The sequence below is a fragment of the Pinus tabuliformis genome, chromosome 5_2 (genome assembly GCF_031772625.1).
Source record: "Pinus tabuliformis cultivar Carrire ecotype Pingquan chromosome 5_2, CPIR1, whole genome shotgun sequence".
NCBI lineage: Eukaryota > Viridiplantae > Streptophyta > Pinopsida > Pinales > Pinaceae > Pinus > Pinus tabuliformis.
This window is the reverse complement of record NC_142306.1, coordinates 1024020024-1024045032: the sequence shown is the minus strand read 5'-3', so window position 1 is coordinate 1024045032 and position 25009 is coordinate 1024020024. Positions and strand designations below refer to the sequence as shown.

Here is a 25009-nt window from a genome sequence, read left to right as displayed (position 1 = left end):
ATTTTAGAATATAAAATTATTTTACCTTAAAAATCGCCAACATTATATAGAGACTATATATAAAATAATTATAAATTTGATTAATTTTACAAATATATCAATAAACATTTATAATTTGAATATTAGGGATTAGTGAGATTCGCCAATGTTTTAAACTTCAAGAAAATTTTCCATCCTTAAAATTTTCCTTGGTAAGATTCCATCGTATTACTCATTGTGAATCTACTTAACAACAACAAAAACAATACCTGTCAGATGGATTTGTCACCTCTGCCACCAATCTACAGTGTCTGGCACTCCCGCTCCAATGAGCAAATTCGGCGTTTTCAACACAACCGAAACAATGATCTGATCACAATTGATCCGATCCACCTCTCTTGGATTGATCTGCCACTTCGTCGATCCTGCTCTCCCTGCAGATCGCCAAATGAAGTCGAGGTTTCCCGCAGATCTCCTTTGGCGCTTTCCCGATCTGTCTCTCCCGGACGGATTTGCAACTCCGCCGATCTGCACCGTTTGCAAACCGCCAAACGAAGTTCACACTATTCGCAGATCCCCTTGGTGATACCCCGAGCGAAAAATCCGTGCTAATTGAAAATCGGTTAGAGTATTTTAATTGGCGCGACTTTCCCGGTAAAATCCCGCGCTAATCGGGCTTTTGGCGCTTTAGCGCGATTTATCCCTTAAAATCCGCGCTAATTCCTCTTCTGGCGCAACTGTCAGCGCAAAATCCCCGCTAATCGGCCTTTCCACTCAGAAAAAAAAAAATTCTGAGTCTGAGCCAGGTGTTCTGCAGTCCACCTACTCAATTGAGCACAGAGCTCTCGTGTACACACAGCCACAAAGGCACTTCAAGCCACACAGGCAATTCCGCCACACAGGTGACAAAAGATCAGGCCCACTCAATCTGAGCTTTGATACCAAGATAAAATGTGAACAAAATTGAAAAGAAAGAGATGTAGCTCTCAGGTGTGGCCTGTGGCTGGGGACTACACTCACAAAACTTGAAATATCACTCTCGTCCACTCTATTTACAATCAATCAAAGAGTACATCATTAAATACAATACTAGGAAATAGGAAGTTGCACCCAAATCCCATAACTATAGGAACTAATCTTAAACTAGGGAAAAAGTTACAACAATGTAACTATTTTCTCCATTGATATCAAAATAATATTAATTATTCTCAACTGAATCAACATAATTCTTTAAAGTTCGGATACACCAAATTTAATTTTCCACAACATAGAATCTCTTACAAAGCAATCCCACAAGTACAAATCAGATTAATACGTCCAAATCCTATCCAAATCATCAAAAATAAAATAGCAAAAATAGGATCATTCTGAATCAACATAATTCTTTAAAGTTCGGATAAATCAGTTAGAAGTAAGCACCCATAATGAGGGTTGATTCCACTGGTCCCAATTCCAAGCTCATGCATATTCGTCTTTCCTACAAGCACTGCCCCACACTCGCGCAAGCGCCTGACACAGGTAGCATCATCTGTCACTTTTCGATTCTCATGCAACCACCTCGTGCCCCCTTGAAATATACACAATGATAAATTTTTCAATTTTCAGTTGGACAATCAGGCCGCAAAGCAATTTTGCAAGAAAACATACAAATGGAAAATAATAAGACCTGTAGTGGGATATGGTAAACAATCAATCTCGTCTTTCACTGCAATTGGCACTCCATCAAGGACTGAAAGTTGCTCGCCTTTCACATGGATTCACATCAAGGTAAAACACAAAGAAAATGGTGAGATATAGTATAAATTTACTCAGCATTCTGAAAATACAGAGAATGGTACTTTGAACAGCAATAATTCCTCAGTTTTGTCTCAAGGTCCGAGATTGCACAGTATAACATAGACTTCCTTCAGGTTAGGTTCCAGGTCTGAGCAGTATTTATTCTGCCAAAATTGCCCAGGACTTACACCAGGCTTCATACTTTTTTGACACGTCATTTGGGTGGGTTGACCACAGAGAGAATGGAAACCCTGTGGGCAGCTTAATACTGACCTCACCAGTGAACCAAATTGGCAGACTATCCTTTTTTATCATAATATAATACATAAACTGTAAAACAGAACCTTGCACATTTGTAAATACTAATAATACAACATTAGCGTGAAATATTTTAGCAGTAATAGTTTGATCACCTCCATTTACCACCAAGGCAGGAATTTGACAGTCAGTTGTGGCCAGTAAGTTTATGTTTGGTGACGATATTTTTATGTATATTACTAATAGTTCCAGGTTTCATAAAGTGACCGAATGTCAGAGGTCATTATACTCATTGACTGACGCATAAGAATGTCACGGGAAAAATAATTGAAGGCCAAGTTGATGTCATGAAAAAGGTTGGCTCATTCCTCCATATATTTTTTGAAAGTTTTGCCCATCGAATGCAGTTAAAATGGTAAATCATGGCCAAATAACTGTTGAATTTGAAGATTGTTTACCACTATGGAATTCCTAATAATGCAGAAGTGTGTGCGTATAATAGAATCCCCGAAAAACATCAAGAGTATATGTATCTGCATCAAATACAAGAACGGAATGACACACGAGCACTTATATAATTGCTGAAACAAGTTGATGCAAATTTTGTCACTGGGAATTTGATTGGAAACAATCAACACACAATTGAGATCCTCCTGATTTTTTCATACTCCAACTAGTGTGAACTAAATATAAGCTCTCAAACACACCAAAAGTATACACCTTCCGCAATAATTAAAGAAAGGACTGAAGGAGGAGTACGTCCTTGTACGATTGACAGAACATGCAAATTTTGTCGTCAACACCTTGACCGGAAACAATCATCACCTAATTGGCAGTTTTATAGTTTTCCCAGACCTCCACTTCGTGGGTTGTGCAGTTTATGTAATGGATAGACATAGTCTGTCTGTGCACTTAATTTTGGAAGTTTTGAGCCATTTTATTTTCTATACATTGGTGATAATTTTGTCACTTTTACAGGCAAATATTACTGATGTACCTAAATGCAGCAATCTAACCTTATCTCACTAAAGGCACTAAACATAGAAAACATTATATAACCATTAATGTAGTTGAACACATAAAATGCAAATAAGACATACAGCAATCACCAAATTTACCTACAGGAGTTAATTTTATTTTGGATAAAGTGTTTCCTTTCACTATTATACAAACAGACGCACAAATACAATTTATTAAAAACAAAAAAAACGTGGTCCACAAGCATAAACTAAGATTAAAATTGATACGGTTAAAAATTGCCAATAATGTACCACCAGTCCCATAAGCATACATCTAGCATAAAAGTTCATAGAGCGTCCCAAAAAAACAACATAGCGACGTGACCCGAGGCCCAAAAGAGAGGAGAAAATACAACATAGCGACGTGACCCGAGACCCAAAAGAGAGGAGAAAATATGAAGTAACGTGGGCGACAAATCATTATGGTCTTTGATCGTTCCCAACTGTAACATCAGGTTTTGAATCAGTTTTTGTTATGAAACTAATACACAAGTGTAGTTTTGTTAATTGGTATTTGTTTTTTATTCAAAAAAATAATTTATAATAAAAATGATTGTATTTAAGATAAAAATTCCCTATCCCCATACATAAAAATTTTAAATTTGTTTAATTATTAAAATTTGTGATTTGCTTTTTGTAGGCGACATTATAATAGTTTAGATTTTCTTTAATTTTTGAATTTAGGTTTCTACGATGTACATTGCAATAATCGAAAAATAGGGATTCACTCTTGAAGTCGTATTCTAATAGTTGTTGGCATTAGATCTATCGTATTTTAAGGGCAATCTCATAAAGAATAGCTAATCAGTAAACATGATGTATCTAATGGTTATCTATGTGGCTTCTGCTTAATAGGTCTAACATTTAGTTTAAGCGATAGGTTGTGGTAGATCAAGGACTCCTAGGTTTATTCAGTTCCTCCAAGGGAAAGATCACTTTCTTGATGTGGCTGCCACGTGAAACTCTAATAATTTAGGTTTTCTTCAACTTTTGAATTTAGGTTTCTACTCCAGAATACTAAAACAAATTTTCAAAATATTAAAACAAATAGAATTGTTAAAGCTTTTAAGTAGGGATATTTTTATAGTTGAATTCACAAAGTTAAGATTCAATAAGCTTTTAGTTAAAACAATGAAATTTTTATTTTGCATTAAAATCATTTATAACAAAAATTTCCACAACAAACGACATTAATTGGCTTTTGTTTGTGGTCTATATTCTTAAATAACTAGTGCATCTACAAATGCTTATAAGTCTTTACCTTGCATTATTTGACAACTTGATATTTCAAGGCGTTATATGAGTCATACACAAGTTTCCCATAAAATCAAGCTAGCTATTAAAGGTAGATAAAAATGTTTGAAAGAAAAATATTATATAATATTAAATGAACACATAATTAATTATGAAAAGACATGTTAACTTAGGGGCAAACCAAAGAGCTATAAAGATTTATAATAGAGGGGACATTATTTTTTCTTATCAATACATTATATTATTTTGAAATATGTTGTTAGTAAAGGAATATTTAAGTTTTAGCCATTTTATATTTTTTTTTGAAAAACAATAGAAAATATATATAAGAATTGGGGACTTTAAATTATTAATAGATTAGATAGGCAATAAATGTAAAATTGAGACTATAATATCAATTCCAATTAGAAATCAATTTACAAAGGTAAAAAGCAATTCCGATGATTTTTTGTCATACATATAATATATAATTCAACTCAAATGTTGAGCATAAATCTAAAGAAAATGTATTATTGTATGAATGGACTCAAATGCAGCAAGAGTTTAAAGGAAGAACTTAGATTGCATTTTCAAAAATATCTCTATATTGATATAGGAAATGATAGAATATCATAAATGTGTTTATTAGATTTTTTTTAATTGTTGCAATAGTATCTGAGTCCTTGTAGTAAAGCTTAAAAGAGATTTTGTTAAAGATTTCCCATTATAATTTAGGAATGTTTTATTTAGGTAGTGACATAATAATTTTAGATGTTTTTCTTATGTTAAACCACCCCAAAAAAATCATAAAGTAAAAATTTGATTGTTAATTCTTTTCTAAAATTTGCATAATTTTGTAAACTATTTTCAAAAGTTACACATTAATTAAAAATCAAAGATAACCTAGAAATGAAATTTTCATAAATATTGAGATTTGATGTGTGTATTGCTTTTCATAAATATTGAGATTTGATGTGTATACTATTATGACACTTGATGGCATATATATATATATATATATGAAAATTTCATAAATATTGAAATTGTGATGTATGTAATGTTCTTCATAAATATTGAAATTTAATGTGTATACTATTATGACACTTGGTGGCATATAGAATTTTTTTGATTTAAAAAAAAATAAAAAATCTTCTAACAAATTCTATTTATAACTGTTAGAAAATTATATATTACGGAGCAATGGAACACATAAAATATTGCAGAAATATAAACACAGAAAACGCACAAAACAAGAGAGGCACGGATATACATGGTTCACCCAGTTTGGGCTACGTCCACCCCGAATAGCCAATCCTTCCTTTCTATTATCCAGCAAAATGAAGAATCACAACCTACAGCAAATCCGCTGTAATATCCTCTGTTTTCTCTCACAGTCTCACCTCTCTGTTTCTCGCTCACACTGAATACACATCTATCACACAGCCTCAAATACAATACCCTCATACAAAGAGAGGGGTTGCCTTCTAGGGCAAAAAACCCTAAACAAACATAAGTTCTACCGTCAGATCATCCGCCTAATGAACGACCAAGATTGACTAGAAATTACTATACTTTTACAAGGCAATTTTACATTTATTTTTGGCTTCGGGGGACCGCTGGCCCCCGGACCCCCCAGGCGGGGAGGATGGGGCCCCCCGGACCCCCGCGGGGGGGACAAGTCCCCCCCGCACCCCCCCGCGTGGAGGGGTGTACAAAAAATTCCTGGGGTATACATCTGGCTGAAACAAAGACCTCTGAACAATCATGCTCCACACACAACAATAACCCCATAAAATTAGTCATTTCATCTATATGAGCCAATAAAAAAATAGAAATTCAAATTTCAAAAAATAATTTTAATTTTCAAAATATTCAGTGTAATAATTATTTTTTCAAAACTTTAATAAACTTTATAAAATCTTTTTAAAATTTTTAGAACGAATTAAAAGTCAAACTATTTTGACTATAAAATGATTACAATATAACCTGCCATAAGTAGGTAAAATAAAGCATGATAAACATGCATATACAATGTTCACCACAAATAGGTATAAAGCATAGCTCCCAAAAATAAAATCATGATAAGTTTCACAATAACTCCAAAGATATTAGGATAAGGATTCCCGATCAATCCACTGACATCCAAGTACCATGTTCATAATTCAATGTCCTTGATTGAGAAAACTCTTGATCCGAGGAGCATTAATGATGGTAATCAAGCTAAAAAAAATGATTGACACACTTGATTTTATGTAACTTGCACTTATTCCAATGAAATTTCTTGTACAAATGGAGGCTTTAATGAGATTGAGGCCGATGAAGATATTGTTGGAGTGGATATTGTTGTCCCTTTAGAGTAACTGCTTTGAGAGACATAATCATTCGAGAGTGATGGCGCTAATTGGATGAACTCTCCTACTCATTTCTTCCGATTAAGGCCCATTATTCTAGGTCTTACATTGGATACATGATGATCCATCCATACATCATTCAAGAGTTCTTTAGATGAATTTACCATGGTATATCAACTCCTATGTCTTATACCATAGATGTTATGTGCACTCGTAGATGTACTTCATGCATGGACTTTACTTCAATTGATGTGTTATTTTCTTATGTGTGGATTTCTTGCTTAGACATGATGTGATGGTTCCTTATCTAGTCATGAATGTAATAAAAATAAAAATTTTATTATCTTGTCTCATTGTACCATGGGGGGGCATAATTGTTGGGTTAACACCTATGTGCCACATCAAGATCATCCATGTAATGTCCAATCTCCAAGTTGCATCATCCATGATCAAATGTGTTGGTAAGAGTGTCTAGCATGGTGCCAAGTCACCTCACAGTCCAATACTCATCATAAGGGCTCCAACGTCCCCCATCCATAGGGTGTCCTCATGCATAAAGGTTGGGTGTCATAATCAACGTCCTCCAAAGGACCATGTACATGTTTAAAATAAATTTCTAAGATTGCACCCAAGGGGGTTTTTACCCCAAACCACAACAAGTGAATTTCCAACTTGCTAGAAATTTAATTTTGTTGTACGTTTAAGACTTAGAAGTGGTCCAAAGTGACTCACCTTTTATCTTATATCCTCCCCATGCCTAGATCTTGGATTTATAAGTGTATTATCAATTTTAAATGGGACTTCCTTACTGTTTTCTACAATTTCATGTAGATTTTGCATATGGTTGTAACAAGACAACAAGCCGAATTGCATAACAACCTCTCTAACCAAGGTATTAATCGTAGAAATAAGTTAATATTTGGTGAGTTGATTTCTTATACATTCATTTTGACTACTCACACAATATAACTTGCTAGATTTGAGTTTCATTCTTGATGGTTTAATATATATTTCTACAGATTTTACAAATTGAACTAGCGGGGTAATAATACATAACTCCATTTCATCCATTTGGCCCCATACAAGGCACTTGACTTGTGTTGGTTAGTTAAGGCCATCTAAGGGAAGCCTCCCATAGCCATTTTGAAGGTAGTTGCGCTAGAAGAGTGGGGACCTAGGCTATGGTGATAGTGGGCCATTGTCTTGTCTGTGTCAATTTTAGTAGGTTGCAAGGATCTTTGGTAACCCTTATTATAAGAGTGATAACAGGGTGGACCTCATTTATGTGGGGTTATAATCTTGCAATAGGTTATACAAGACCTTCATCCATGAGCACATTTGTGGGGGGAGCAATTGCATTTATTTGAATTCTCCTTTCCTCAACACTGCTTTTTCAAGCCCTTACCTTTTACTTTGCTTTAATTAGTTTGTTTAACAAGCTTTCATTGATTTCATTTAAGACCTCTTTAAAATGGTAAGTTCATTTCTTATAAGGGTTTGATTTGATAAACATGATATGCATGGGATGAAGGTGATGGCCTCACATGAGGAGACAAGCTCAAGTTAACTTGGCTTTTAATTATTGTTCATCCCTTGCCAGATTTTTTCATTTTAACATTTCAAATTTTCTTTATTTCTTTCTTTCCCTTCACAACTACATCAACCTTTAGAAATTTCCAAACCCTGTTCTCATAAGATAAGATAAGTGGGGAACTAGTATGAGTGACTAAAAGAAACCAAATCAAAAGGTAGGGGAACAGGGAAAAAGGATGCATGAAAGGTGTTAAGTATGGAATGACAAATCACACTATCTCAATCTAGGCCTCCTATTATGAATATCTCCCCTCAACAATGAAAGAAAAGCCCCAAAGTGCTCACACTTTACTAGAAGAAAAAGATAACCACCAAGGTGAAAAAAGGCAACAAGTATAACTTCTAGGCATCAAGATTCATTTTCCAACATCAACCCATGATTCTTACGTAAATGTCTAGTACATTAAATGAAACACTTTTTATGAATCAATGACTAATTTTTCTCATGTGTTGAACCACCACCATAGATAAGTATGGTAGTAGTTACTCAAGGAAAATGAGTTGAGAATATGAGGAACAAGAGGTATCAAAGGGGATATTGTATGTGGAGAAATATCGATCATCATCTCAACAATGGGGATCATGGAAAGATGGTCACTATTGAATGGCTCGAAATCTGCATCTTAGGAGAAAAAAAATCTTCTAGGGTTACCCATGTGTATGGATGGGTAACACTGCATACACTCTTTTCAAAGCAAATTATTGCAGAAAGTCTTATCATCTATCTCTATAAAGCAAACAACCTTTTAGCAAATACAATGATAGAATTTACCTATGCACTTCTTCATAGCTTTTTGAATTTGTTGATACAATTGTCTTGTTTTGTGCAATGGCTTGTGTGGCCTAAGTGCCTTTACTTTAGTTATATCAATCATTGAAACTACAAATTATTTCTCTTTATTTCTTTCATATCTCGCTATCGCAAATCGGAATTCTCTCACATTTATTAAAATCAAATTTCGTATGTCTTTAGTTACTTGCAGGAATATTAAGGACCTTTGTTTTATGTGCTCATTTGTCATACTATCATACAATTTTTTGTAATTGATTGATAGTGCATGAACACTAGGGACACCCCCTATGATTGGAAAAACACTAATCCAAAATGAAGGATTGATTAGCTAATCACTCATAGTTGTTACATAGGTTTGTCTAGTGCAAATTTGAATGATAAGGGGTTTCTTGCAAAATTCAGAACCACAACACAAATAGAAGGTAGGGGCACAATATGCCTTGTAGCCCACATAAGCAATAGCTTCTACAACAAAACAAATGCAGTAATTAAACACATACACATAAAAAAAAAAATCTTCATCAAAATGAGTCTTTTGGCCTTCCATTAAACTTCATAATTTTTTTAATGAAGTTTACATTTGCAAGCCTTTATGAGATTCAACTTCCCAGTTGGGTTCAAAGATTCATTTTATTAAATTTCTAGTGTTTTTCGATTGCAATCTCAATTAAGAATACAAACATTCATTAAAATTAAACAAATTTACACACATTTTTACATTCACCTACAACTCAAGCTTTACTTTCTGCTCTCTTTTTGCTCTTTTCTTTTCTCTTCTGCTTCTTCCCTAGCTCTTCAACACTTCTCTCTTTTCCTTCCATTACTTCACATCATCTTTCCAACCTACCTCCTCTCTCTTCATTGGCTCCTCAACCTTCACCCTCTCCTCTATTTTCATTATATCCCTTCGTTCTTCTTTTTGTTATTCTTCTTTAATCACACTTCCTCCCTTCCTCCTTTAGTTCTTCACCTCCCTTTTAAAGACGTCCCTTTTTTTTTAACCTTCACACCATTGGAACAAAATGAAAACAAAATAATAATACACTTTCCCCTTTCCAATGGGGGTTGTTTAACGAGGCTACAATTTCATCCCGACGACAAATATTTCTTCAAGAAATTTGACTATGGGAGTGTTTAAATCCTTTTCTTGATGTCAAAAATAGATTCAACACCTTCAAGAACCCGTGGGGCACCCAAAATACTAAAGCTTGAGTGAAATAGTAGCAACTCCCATCAAAGCAATTGCTATGGTACGGCTCATAAGATATCTAAAAAGAATTGAGCAAATGGGAGTAGGTAGATGGTCTAATGTTATATTCAATGAAGGTATGAGTGAAAGAAAGGAAACATGGATGAGACAAAACTACACATGCATTCAAAAATGGAATATCTACCTCAATGTTTGTCCCACATATAGCAAGGAGCTAAAGAATTTGGTTATGGAGAAGTTTCGTAAACGGGTATGGGGAAAAGAGTTGGGTAGAATGAAGAAGTACTACATTGAGGAATTCAACCCTATGTGTTATCTACTACAAAAAGAGTTCATTGGAGCTAGCATTCCATGGAGGGCAAAGGTTCTTATTGCTCAATTAAGAACCAACTCACATCAAATTCGGTGTGAAACAGAATGGTGGAAAAGGCCTAAAGAAGCTCGGGAAGAATGAGTGTGTACATTTTGCACGTCTTGGGCAGTAGAATCGGAAAAACATTTCATTTTGGAATGTGATGCAATCAAAGACATCATAGAAAGTAATGGGAATATGTTAACATCAGTTTCTTGGAATGTGATGTGATCAAAGACATCATAGAAAGTTATCAGAATATGTTAACATCAGTTTCTTGGCATTGTTTTTTTAGCGATGGGATAAGGTTGGACCAGTTCATCATCAATTTGAATAAGAAAAAGATTAAATTGAAAAAGTCTTGTGGACTTTAAAATATCATTTCATTTCTATAATCTGAATTTTCAAAACTTTCTACCAATTTTTTTTCAAAATCATAACAAAATATATATTGTTTTCCATACCAAAATGTGGTCTCTTTAGAATACTCTTTTCCATGACCCTTTACCCACAATCGAATTTTAATGGAGTCGTCTACCAAGGCAGAGGAATTGCTTGGACGGCTAAAAGTGGCCAGAATCCGGGTAAAAAACTTTCAAAAAATCTTGTAGAGGCAGTGTTTGAATCATGTTTTTGATGGTGGAAATGGATTCAGCACCATCAAAAACGTCTAAGACACCTAAAATTTTGAAGTTTAACAACTATAACTTGAATTTACAAAAATCCTTGTCGGATTTTCTCTAAATATAACCAGAATTTCCATAACTTTCCAAGCAATTCCTCTGGCTCGTTAGACTACGGCAATTTTAATGATCTCATGAATAAAATAAAATCCAACCTTGAAAAATGCCGCCTCCTATAGCCTACCTAGCACTTTGATTATACCACAGGTTAATAAAAATATTGGTACACCCAATGCAAATAAAAATATTGGTACACCCAATGTAAATAATCCATCACGCGGAGAATTGGATCTTGGGTTTATTACCTCCCATGGCTCAATTGATTATCCATGACGCCATGCAGACGGGACGATCAAGAATAGAGGGATCAAACAACTGAGAATTATATCAGCGGACAATGGTGACAAGTGAAGCCTGATGAAAGGTGTGTTGTAGGATGGTAGTTTGATGGGAGGATACTGAACTCATAGCAGCCTTTTCCCTTGATAGATTCTGTCAAAACAAATATTATCGATACCAAAATCTAACTGTATGCAACATCTTACATCTACGACAGAGATCGTTTTGAGGGTTTTGGAAGTGCTGACCTGTTGGAAATAATAATCCCAACCACTGCAATAAATAGTCGGACAGTAGCCATACCTGTCAGACGTACTTTTTGCAAGTTGCGTCTCTGCTTGAAGACATTTTTGCAGGTTGCGTCTCAGCGTGAAGATAAAAGGACCGAAGCCAGACGTGAACCATTCAGAAACTCAAAAAAGGCATTTAAAGAATTTATGTACTTAGATAAACAAATATGGGCCAGCATTAATTCAACAACTTTGCCCACACTCCAGAAACACCTGCGCAACTCTGATCACAGTCAACAACAACATCAAAATTAATTTTGGTTTGTCATGAATTAAATGTAAAATTGTTTGTTGAGTTATATATGAATGTAAAAGTCATTTTTTAAGAAGTTATGAAGAGTGTAGAAGAGTAAGACTATGTAGAGAGGTTAGAGAGCAAGTAGAAAAAGAGCGCAAGTCTCTGTGGAGAAAATTGTGGAGCAATTTTTGGTGGGCGCGTAAAACAACAGTTACTGTGTTTTACTGTGTAGTGTTGCCCGTAAGTTTAAATCACTGTAACTTTTATTTTACTTGATGAATGAGCGGCAGTGTCATGTAAATGTATTTCATGGTTTAGAATTCAATGGTAAATTTTATTGTATTGCTCCAAAACCTACTTCCTCATTTTGTCGTGAGTAGATATTATTCGTAAGTCTCTGAAATAGCTGCACGGTTACACAAAATTCAAGCCTGGAAAATAGTCTCGCGGTGCGCGAACCTAGTTTCACGAAAGTAGCTTCGCGAAAGTTATAACTCTCTGTCTCTCTCCTCCGTGAAAACGAAAATTAAATTCGTGAAATTTTTCCAACATGGTATCAGAGCGGGTTAAACTCTGTTAGTGTAAAAACAAGTGTTTTTACTAACAATGAAAATTGTTTTGAGCACGCATTGTTTTTTATCATATTTACCAATAGGTAGAAAGTTTGTTTTTACGCTCAGAAATGGCGACATCAAGCACAAGTTTGACTAATCCTCAAATACCTCAGTTTAATGGAAAAAATTATGATTATTGGGCTATTACAATGAAGGCCCTGTTTTCTTCTCAGACATTTGGGATTTGGTGGAGAATGGTTTTCAAGAACCAATAGATGCAGTAGCATACAATGACTTATCTCAACAAGAAAGAGATATGTTAAGGGACAACAAGAAGAAGGATTCAAAAGCCCTGTTTTATATTTTCCAAGTGGTTCATGAAAGTATTTTCCCAAGGGTTGCAACAACAACGAAGTCCAAGCAAGCATGGGACATCCTCCAGACAGCGTACCAAGGCATGGAAAAAGTCAAAACAGCAAAGCTGCAAATGTTGAGGAGAGATTTTGAAACACTTTGTATGAAAGATTCTGATAATATAGACTCGTTTTTTACACATGTAAGTGGGCTGGTTACTCAAATCAGGTCTCATGGTGAGACACTTGAGGAAAGAAGAATAATTGAGAAAATTTTGAGAAGTCTGCCAGCAAGGTTTGAGGCCATTGTTGTGGCCATAGAAGAGACAAAGTATCTCTCACAGTTTTCAGTGGATGAGCTCAATGCATCACTGATTTCTCATGAACATAGACTGAACAGAGCAACAAGCTCCTCATTGGAGCATGCCTTCAATAAACAAGTATCATTTGGTCAAGGTCAAGGCAGAGGAAGATCATATGCTAGAGGAAGAGGAAGAAGCCCACACAGAGGTGGAAGAAGCAACCCTTCAAGCTCAAATGGAAGAGGCAGCAATCAAAATCCAAGTCAAGGCCCAAGCCAAAATCAACCACAAGGTTAGAAGTATGATAAATCTCACGTTCAATGTCATTACTGTAAGAAGTATGGTCATTATGCAAATGAATGTAGAAAGAAGCAGTATGACATTAGTAACAAACCAAGTGTAAATTTCACAAAAGAAAATCAGAACCATGATAGCATGTTTCTAGCTTGTAATGTAGCACAAGAAAAATAGAGTGATATATGGTATCTAGATTCAGGGTGTAGCAACCACATGTCAAGAAACATAGAAATGTTTTCTGATCTAGATGAAAGTGTGAAATCTGAAGTGATATTAGGGACTAATAGCAAAGCCTCTGTCATGGGAAAAGGAAGAGTAAATATCCTAACAAAGAAGGGGGAGAAGAAATACATCTCAGATGTTTACTTTGTCCCCGGTCTGAAACATAATCTCATGAGCGTTAGACAACTCACACAAAAAGGCTACAATGTCTTCTTCAAAAATGATGTGTGCACAATTTTGGATAGGCCTCCAAGCAAACAGTTGATTGCAAAGGTTCAGATGACAAACAATAGAATGTTTCCCTTAAAGATAAGATCAGATCTGAAAGAAGGTGCACAAGCACAACTATCTATGAACTCACAAGAAAATGGAAGAAAAGGGGCAGCTGTCACACAAGTAAACTTTCAAGCAAAGGTATAAGATGAAAATTGGTTATGGCACTTGAGATTTGGACATCACAACTTTGGAGGTCTGAATTTGCTGCATAGGAAAGGCATGGTGAAGGGTTTACCACTCATAGAAAAACCAGATAGCATATGTGAAGGATGTATCTTGGGCAAGCAACATAGAGAGACATTTCCAACAGGAAAGTCAGTGAGGGCAAAGGCACCTTTGGAGATTGTCCACTCAGATTTATGTGGACCAATGCAGACACCATCAATTAGTGGTAGTCACTATGTATTGACCTTCATAAATGACTACACAAGGAAGACATGGGTCTTTCTCCTAAAACAAAAAAGTGAAGTGTTTGAGCGCTTTCGCCAATACAAGGCTCTTGTTGAAAAGCAAAGCGGACATTTCATCAAAGTCCTTAGGATAGACAGAGGTGGAGAATACATCTCAAACAACTTCCTTCAATTTTGTAGGGAGCATGGAATTCACAAGCAGTTTACAACAAGATATACACCGCAGCAAAATGGTGTGGCAGAAAGGAAGAATAGGACCATTATGGAGATGGCAAGGAGTATGTTGAAGGCAAAGCATTTGCCAAATGACTATTGGGCTGAAGCTGTCACTTGTGCAGCATATATCTTGAATAGATGTCCAACCAAAAGTGTCCAGAACATTGTTCCTGAAGAGGCATGGAGTGGAAGAAAACAAAATGTCACTCACATGAGAGTTTTTGGATGTGTGGCTTATGCACATGTCCCAGATGAGTTGAGAAAGAAGTTGGACAGCAAGGGGGAGAAATGCATATTTGTTGGATACAGTGATGAATCCAAGGCATACAAACTCTAAAATCCATCAACCAAGAAATTCATAATCAACAGAGATGTGCAGTTCATAGAAGAGGAAGCATGGGATGGAAGTTTAGAAAAGACAATCAATGTCAAAGCATGCATACCAAATGAGGACAGAGAGGAATTAACAACAGCAAGTAATTCCTCAATAGTGACTCCCTCTACTCCTATTCAAGTGCAGCAAAGCAGGCAGCAAGCAATGCCATCAACAAATAATAGGACAATTTCACGCAGCCAAGCAAGTGCTTCTCCAAGCACACCGCGAAGCGCGACACCAAGTGACATGTCAAACCCATCTTCAACAAGCACAAGAAGGCCAAAGTTCAGAAATTTAAATGAAATTTATGAGCAAGATGAAGTTGATAGTAGCGCAGGTCTGAATTCCTTATTTGCATTATTTTGTCATGTAGATGACCCAATCCACTTTGAAGATGCAGTCAAAGAAGAAAAATGGGTTGTAGCAATGGAGGAAGAAATAGAAGCAATAGAAAGGAATGACACATGGGAGTTAGTGAGCCTTCTAAAAGGAAAACATGTCATTGGAGTGAAGTGGGTCTATAAGACCAAAAGTAACATTGAGGGAAAGATTGAAAGGCACAAAGCAAGGCTAGTTGTCAAAGGATACAAGCAGCAGCATGGAAGAGATTACGTGGAGATGTTCGCGCCAGTCGTGCGGATGGAGACAGTGTGCGTAGTTGTGGCGATTGTCGCGCAGCATAAATGGACAGTGTATCAGATGGACATAAAGTCAGCGTTCTTGAATGGAGTGCTGAAAGAGGAAGTGTATGTCGCGCAACCGCTTGGTTATGAGATTGAAGGACAAGAAGACAAAGTATATCGGTTGAAGAAAGCTCTTTATGGATTGAAGCAAGCACCGCGCGCATGGTACAGCAGGATAGATGCTTACTTGTTGAACAATGGTTTCGACAAATGTGACAGTGAGCCTACTCTCTACATCAAAGAGAGCGAAGGTAAGATTCTCATTGTTGTCTTATATGTAGATGATTTGATCTTTACAGGCAGTGATGATTTCCTCATCGCTGATTTTAAACAAGTAATGAAGAGTGAGTTTGAAATGACTGACTTGGGATTGCTAAGATATTTTTTGGGCATAGAAGTGAAGCAAACAGAAAATGGAATTTTTATCTCTCAAGCAAAGTATGTGGCAGAAATTTTGGAGAGGTTTAAAATGCAGAACAACAAGTCCGCACCAACTCCAATTGTCATAGGGTTGAAGTTGAGCAAAGAAGATTGCAGTAGCAATGTCAATCCGACATTATACAAAAGCATGATAGGTAGCCTGATGTATTTGACCGCCACTAGGCCAGATATAATGTATGCAGTAAGTTTGGTGTCAAGGTTCATGGAGACACCCAAGGAGACACATTGGCAAGCAGCGAAAAGGATTCTGAGGTATGTCAATGGGACAAAACAGTATGGCGTTTTGTACACAGCAACAAGTGATTTTAGGCTGGTTGGTTACACTGACAGTGATTGGGCAAGCAGTGTCGATGACAGAAAGAGCACGTCAAGATATGTTTTTCATTTGGGTTCCGAAGCCATTTCATGGGCCTCCAAGAAGCAGCCAATAGTGTCATTGTCAACAACAGAAGCTGAATATGTCGCAACAACAGCAACAGCGTGTCAAGCAGTTTGGATGAGAAGGATGTTGAGGGATCTTCGTCATGACCAAGAGGGTGCGACAACTATTTTCTGTGACAACACCTCAACGATTGCATTGTCAAAGAATTTTGTCTTCCACAAAAGGACCAAGCATATTGACACTAAATATCATTTTATTAGAGAGTTGATTAACAATGATGAAATTGTGTTGCAACACTGCAGATCACAGGAACAACTTGCTGATATTTTCACAAAGCCATTGGCAGGAGAAAATTTCGCTTATCTCAAAAACTATTTGGGAATTGTCAATGGCGGCAGTTGTGATTAAGGGGAAGTGTTGGAAATAATAATCCCAACCACCACAATAAACAGTCAAACAGCAGCCATACCTGTCAGACGTACTTTTTGCAGGTTGCGTCTCTGGTTAAAGACATTTTTGCAGGTTGCGTCTCAGCGTGAAGATAGAAGGACCGAAGCTGGACGCGAACCATTCAGAAACTCAGAAAAGGCATTTAAATAACTTATGTACTTAGATAAACAAATATGGGCAAGCATTAATTCAACAACCTTGCCCACACTCAAGAAACACCTGCGCGACTCTGATCACACTCAACGACAACATCAAAATTAATTTCACTTTGTCATGAATTAAATGTAAAATTGAGAGGTTAGAGAGCAAGTCGAAAAAGAGCACAAGTCTCTGTGGAGAAAATTGTGGAGCAATTTTTGGTGGGCGCGTAGAAGAGTAAGACTGTGTAGAAGAGTAAGACTGTGTAGAGAGGTTAGAGAGCAAATCGAAAAAGAGCACAAGTGTAAAATTGAGAGGTTAGAGAGCAAGTCGAAAAAGAGCGCAAGTCTCTGTGGAGAAAATTGTGGAGCAATTTTTGGTAGGTTAGAGAGCAAGTCGAAAAAGAGCACAAGTCTCTGTGGAGAAAATTGTGGAGCAATTTTTGGTGGGCGCATAAAACAACAGTTACTGTGTTTTACTATGTAGTGTTGAGCGTAAGTTTAAATCACTGTAACTTTTATTTTAGTTGATGAATGGGCCGCAGTCTCATGTAAATGTATTTCATGTTTTAGAATTCAATGGTAAATTTTATTGTGTTGCTCCAAAACCTACTTCCTCTGTCGTGAGTAAATATTATTCATAAGTTTGAAATAGCTGCAGTTGGGCGAAATTCAAGCCTGGAAAATAGTCTAGGTAGCTCCGCTCTAGTTTCATGAAAGTAGCTTTGGAAAGTTATAACTCTCTGTCTCTCTCCTCTGCGAAAAAGAAAATTAAATTCGCCAAATATTCTCAACATGGCCCTCGTAATGCAACGCTGATCATCGATTTGTTTGGTTGTTGATCGGATGGTGTTGGTTTTGCCGGTAGCTCAACCTCTTCGTCGCAATGTAATTTCGTTTACAGGAATTGAATAATTGGTGCTGGCAGATACTCCCGTATCATGCCTAAGTAGCCCACTTTTACCCCATATATGAAGTCAAGTCAGGATACTACGTTACTGAGTTGCAGTTTTACCCCTTAGCATAGTTACAGTTTTACACCATTAACATAATAAGAAGGTTAGTTGAGTTATTTATATTTATTTATATATATATATGGTTTTGTTTTTGGGTGCTGGCAGATACGCTAGTGACATGCCTAAGTAGCCCACTTTTACCCCATATATGAAGTCAAGTCAGGATACTACGTTACTGAGTTGCAGTTTTACCCCTTATTATAATAAGAAGGTTAGTTGAGTTATATATATATATATGGGTTTTTTCGTGTTGAGTGAATATTCACTAAATTTTTTTTTATAGAAAATGAGTGAAATGTTCACCCAAAATGTTAGAAGATGAGTGAATGTTCACCTAAAACATCCATCACGATGTTCACTCACGCTTTGGGCGAGCATTTCACTGTTAAACTTTTCACTCATTTTCGATAATAGAAATCTCAAAACTATATACATTTCACTCATTTTCCAGTTTCTGCTTTGGAAGATGAGTACAATATTCACTGAAAACATCAATCTCAGAAGATGAGTAAAATCTTCCCCAAAACATCAATCACAGTTTTCCAGAAATTTTCATCTATCATTTCATGACATTATATATATATATCCCGTTGTTTAATTAGGATTCATTTGACAATGCCCATTTGTTTGACAATCTTCTCCATCGCTTCCCATATCATATATTCACTAACACTCTTAGTTATATGTTAGGTATAAACCATCTAGAAATACTCTATCTTTGAAGAAAATAATCAACTAAATTCACTTCAATATTTCTTTTCAAACAATATAACCAGTCAAATTCATTTCACTGTTACCTTCCTCTCATTTATAAGATATGTCTGTGTAAATTAATTCGTCCATGTGATTCAACCAAAATAACATCCAACAGTATATATTGGAGTATGGAGTTACACATTACAAAAAATCGGAGACACTCGTGAATTTAGTACATTTCAGTTTTACATCATCGATAGGCTTTAACCGAAATACCTTGCCATGCATGTGACGATTCAATTTACTTACATATCATATGGGTGGCATGGGATGTGTGTACCTTTCTTATAACGCATTGTGGATTCTGCAGCTTGTCTAAGAATATCTCCGGGATCGTAGTTTATGAATATGCACATTCCGGACGACTGCTTCACCGAAGATATAAAGCGCTCTGCGACCTGTACACAACAAAATATAGTAAGGTAAAATAGACTTTAGTTTTCTTTTCGCAGTGGAAATTATTGTGAACTTATCACCGTGTAGATTATATATATGCCTACCTGGGTGGGAGTGACGTTCCCTGATAGGTAGGCCCTTGAAAAATCTCGAATCGTCCAACGTTTGAAAAATGGTTGTTCATCATCTAATTGTCCTTTTGCTGCCTGAATTAAGGTAGATGAAGTATCACCAGGAAGGCAATCCACCACTTGAGAGACCTTTTCACGTGGAGATAAACCCCAATCAATACATGCAACCTCTGGTTCTTCAAATTCTGCACTTCGACAGTTGATAACTTATGGTCAAATACATTAGCTTGTGGAGAAAGAAAATAGAAATCTCCTTTAGCGTAGTATATTATTCAAAGAGTCTCAATTCTCGTTTTCCAAACTGCATACTATTTACTCGATTATTGCAAACGCTTAACTCCTATTTCAGGCAATTATATTTTTTTAAATAGTAGACCATGCAATATGTGAAGATTTGTTGTTGAAATGCTTAACTATGCATACCTTCTTCTGGAAATTCTGGAAAATACATTGGAGGTTCCTTAATACGTGCATATGCAAACAACTGCAAGAGCAAATCGGAAAACAAAAATTAGGATATCAATGTTAGCATAGACATTAAAAGAAGCCTGTACAACAAAATCGAATTATTAAACAAAATTAGCCCAACATATATCTCTATCCTATCTACTTGTAACGAAGAAATAGCGTAGCTTCAAAGTAATTACATATCCATTTCAGCCAATTCATTACTGATCACATGCCATCTCTCAATCACGAAATCCTCATTCTTGAGGATAGTGATCTAGATAGATATATTTTTCTCAATCACGAAATCCTCATTCTTGAGGATAGTGAAATCCTCATTCTTGAGGATAGTGATCTAGATAGATATATTTTTCTCAATCACGAAATCCTCATTCTTGAGGATAGTGATGTAGATAGATATATTTTATAGCAAACGAGCATACGACATAAACTGTCGATTTGTATCCGATTTAGAAAGGACATAACATTTACATGCATTCATGGTAAAGATTTGTTTATATATTTGGTAATCAAAGATAACATTTACATGTTTATGGGAATGATTTGTATATATATTTCGTAATTAGATATAATACAAGGGAAAATTTTGGATTTTTATTAAATTTATTTTATAAAAAACTGAGAAAATGAACACTTTCAATAAAACTATTTGATTTTGAATATATTATATGTTTTCAATTTATAATTATATGTAATATTATTAGAGTTAGTGATGAATCTATTCTTGTGTGTCTTGGCCAGAGGTAAAACTCAATTGGATTTTGTGTCTTGGCATAAGTATGGAGTTAAAGTAGATTGCTTGAGAAAAGTGTGTGTGTAAACTCAATTGAGTTTTGTGTCCTGGCATAGTTATGGATGGAGTTAAAGTAGATTGCTTGAGAAAAGCACATGATTTGTCTACTAAAGCCTTAAGATGACTAGCATGGGAAGATATTTCTTCAAGATATGGATCAAGACTAAAACATATAGCTTAAACCTGTTTTTGATCGACTAATATCTCATCTTCCTTGGACAAGAAGAAACAAATTAACAACCCAAGACCCTAAGGAATCCAACATAAGTAGAAGTTTGTCCCCTCATGGACCACAAATGAGTTGTTTCATATGGCCAATTCTTGTCTAAACACAATGATGTGGCTACATGTTGGATCCTTGAGATGGTATCAAAAGAGAATAGGAGGGTGGCCTTGAGTATTGTACACTTTTCCCTACGATGGAAATATATATATGCATATAGATAATAATATATGTTTTTTTGCTACGATCATCATTATGCAAATATGTAAAGAAGTTAAAGAAATAAATAAGTTAAGGAGTAACTTCTTCCAATGTAACAAGACTACTCTTCTATGGCTCTTTGATTCAACTTTGACAATCCAAAAACCGGAAATATGAGTCACTAATATGCACCAAGAACATCCACCTTACATTCAGAAAAGAAGCATAACCATTCTACAATAGCTTAGACAATGACAAGAGCAATTTTATCCCAAAAGCTTTATGAGTACTTTCAACCCACCCCTTCAAATGGAGAGAGCAAACCCTTATAAGTTTGAGCTCAACACTTTTTACAATAAATTATTTTCCTATATCTATTAGTTGTCCAAGGAATAATAATAAAATATATTGCATTTTAAATCTTCTCCATAGACATCTTACTAAAAGTAAAAGTTGAGATCCACTTTCTTCTCCTAGAAGAAATAATAAAATAATTATCCTCCACAAGGAAAACAATATAATAAAGTTCTCATCCCAACTAACTCCATGAGATAGTTTCAACAATAATAAAACAAGGGGTTAGATAGACACAATGGACCCCAAGATAACAACCTCCTCATTGTAATTAATTGACATTGACCTTCAATTTTCCACAAACCAACTTCTAAGGAGATTAATCCATGTATGGCACTTATTAGTTTGTGCATGAGGAGAATGGTTGCATTACAAAAGGTGTCTCAATGTTGCAATGTCACCACCACATATGTTGTACAATTTTCACAGTGCATGGTCTCTAGCTTGATGAAAAGATACAACAACTCAAAATGAACATAGGCAATTCCACATGGTATAGAAATTAATATCCTATGCACCTTGATGTGGTTAGAATGAATTAAAATACAAACAAATGGCCAATGAAAGAAAAGGTTGATGCCGTAAATGACAACTCATCCCACATAATGAATCTCAACATATATGAATTTGTAATCCAACATCTATGAATAACATGTATCGACCTCCATATAATATATCTTGAAGTCAATGGGGCTCCATGTGATAGGTGAACACCATGCTTCCATCAAGAAAACAGATCTTATTGTGATGTCATTGTAAGTGAATCATATGGTACCCCTTCATGATTTATTTTATGAGCCATTAGAAATGTGAACACCCACCAAATGAAGACAATAAAACTTAGAACGATCCATCCATCTAGAAATAGTGCTTATATCTTCAAGTCAAATGGTCACAATCATATACCATGGCTAAGAAGGTAAGCGGGCAACCCCATTGAAATGCAATAAAATATCAATAATTGTGGGTGTATGTGCCATGATGCCATCCCCTCCATAACATGGGTTAAATTGGTGGATAAGCTAGCATATGAATTATGAAGGGGGTGGTCCCATGATAATGTGATCTTTAACTTCACCTTAACATATATGTTTTCATTACAAAAAAGGTTTGGCCCTTTTAAAACAAACTTGCCTACTTATATGTGCCATAGGAGAATATAAAGGTTTTGCACCTTGAACATTAGCAAATGGAATTTTCTAGTAAACTCCACCAAGAGCCAAAATTAAAATACAAAGGGGCCAAGTAATACACCCACCATCATGAGCTAGGTGTTGATTTCTGGTAGCATCGGATGTGCTCTAACCTCAAAATTTGTAGGGAGGCTAGGACACATGTATTCTAGAATACCTAGAAATCATTTTGGGAAATTTCACCTAGAGATGGTTTATTAAAATAATTAATTATTTTTAATGGGTGCCTAAGTATAAACTTAGGAAATTAAAGTAATTAAAGGGTATTAATGAAACTGGGTGTGAATATTCTAGAAGAAGACAAAGATCGAGTCAATATGATCTGAGCCATTGATTAGAATCTAATATGGGCCGTTGATTACTCAACCGAAGGATTATAAGAAGAGGCTTGATGGGCATTTGGAAAACACATTGAGTGAGAGATCAGATATCGATTTTCTCAAGAGAGTAGCGAAACAGTTACTGAAGAAGGTGATCGAGGAGATTTCTTGTAGTGAGGAGTAGTAATAGTTTCCATAGGAAGTTTTCCTGACGTGTAGAGTACAAGGCAGAGAGGGCAGAAAGATGTCTAGAGAGGCTGATGCAAGGCCACACAGAGCTACGTTGTGGCAGTGCAAAGATTAAGAGGGAGTCAGAAATTCTGCTGAGGAACAATCGAGATTTAGTGTCGGAGCCGGGGTGTGAGACCAGGAGGCCAGAGGGCCGAAGTTTCCAGCTAACAGAGGATCGAGAGGAGGTGCAGCGCAATCCCAACAGTAATGATGTACTGATTGCGTGGGTTTGACGCAGTACCGCACAGAGGCGGCGCAGAGGCTCATCTCCGGTGCATATCAGTGTCAGATATTCTAGTGACAGGGTGAGATCATCTCACTACCTTTTTTCCCAATTAGATCTCTGTATAGGATTGCCAGTTTGGGCATCCAAAGAATTGTATTAAAAAAACTACTGCTTAATAATAAAAACCCTCAACTGTTACACGGACTTTCCCACATTGGGTTTTTCCGGGGACATTTGTCCAAAAACAACGGTGTCCATTGTGTGTTATGTATTTCTTCTTGCTCAATTTTTGTTTCCACATATAATTTAATTAGTGAAGGCTACAGTGTATTGGTTTCGATATTTACCGTAGAACACAGTAAATAATTTGTTCAGTTATTTAACAAATAGAAGAAACTTAATCAGTTGCTACAGTAGAAATTTGGGTCTCCAAATTTTCACATGGTATTAGACCATAGGTGAAGCAAGAGAGCAGACCGAAAGAGCCGAGCGTTGAAGAGAAGGAGGGAGATCAAAGTGTTGCATAGGCAGTAGATCGAAACCCCAAATGGATTGCGCAGTCCAGGCCAGGAGGGCAAGATTCTCAAGGAAAATCTCTCTTTGAGTAAGCTGACAAAGAGGTAAGATTTCCAGATTGAGATTTGTCAACGACAGAGGAAGCAGTGCAGTAGTAACTTCAGTGCAGAGCAGTCTTCAGGCGAGATGCAGTTTTCTGCAGCAGTTCTTGGGGCAAAAAAACGTGAGAAGAAGGAAGGAGGCATGTTTTGAGGGAATTTCTTCCTCTGAGAATTCCTAGCCAGGGAATTTTATTTCTCAATTGCTAAGTAGCAGCAGATCTACTAACTCCAACAGGGAGGGAGTGCGTAGGCCAGCCTAGCAGCAGCGTAGAGGAGAGAGGAGGTAGTTTGACATTTTTGTTGGTAGAGATGGCAGCTAATGGGATGAGAGATCAACATCGGTTGGACGGAGCATCCAACTATGTGATCTGGAAGGCTAGGATCTCCTGTCTTATGGATGAGCATAATCTCAAAGCCTATGTCAATAGTGTGGTAGTTGAATCTGTAGATGCGGATCCACTCAAGAAGTACAAGGATGAAATGGCGAAGGCCAAGCGGTTGATCCTCGACGGAGTGAGGAATCATGTTGTGTGTCACATTTCTGGAAAAGGGACTGCTAAGGAGATGTGAGATGCCTGGCTACATTGTATTAGGGATCTTCTAAGCAGTGGTAGATGTACTTGGAAGAGAAAATGAGATCCATGAAGATGGAGAAGGGGGAACACATTGATATGTTCCTATCGAAGCTTTGGGAGGTTCGAGACTCATTGGTAGCTATATGATCAGTGCCTCACCCCACTGAGATGGTGAGGTTGGCCTTGAATTTAGTCCCAAAAGAATGGCAAGTGTTTGTCCAGAGTATCCTGAACAAAGAGAAATTGTCGAATTGGGAAGGGATGTGGGCTGCTATTCAGCAGGAAGAGATGAGGCG

General features: G+C 36.4%; 1 protein-coding gene across 3 annotated transcripts in view; it reads right to left on the bottom strand.

Annotated features, from left to right (window-relative positions):
* Positions 1-25009, bottom strand: part of LOC149162734 (fatty acid amide hydrolase-like) — a 346996-nt gene that overhangs the window by 209122 nt on the left and 112865 nt on the right. For all 3 annotated transcript variants that reach the window (XM_089437357.1, XM_089437358.1, XM_089437356.1), the window contains exons 3-7: positions 19936-19996; positions 19486-19697; positions 19266-19383; positions 1646-1723; positions 1399-1546 (exon numbers count right to left, since the gene is read on the bottom strand). In XM_089437357.1, the coding sequence (XP_089293483.1) occupies positions 1399-1546; positions 1646-1723; positions 19266-19383; positions 19486-19697; positions 19936-19996 (617 nt within the window). The remainder of the gene's footprint in view (positions 1-1398; positions 1547-1645; positions 1724-19265; positions 19384-19485; positions 19698-19935; positions 19997-25009) is intronic.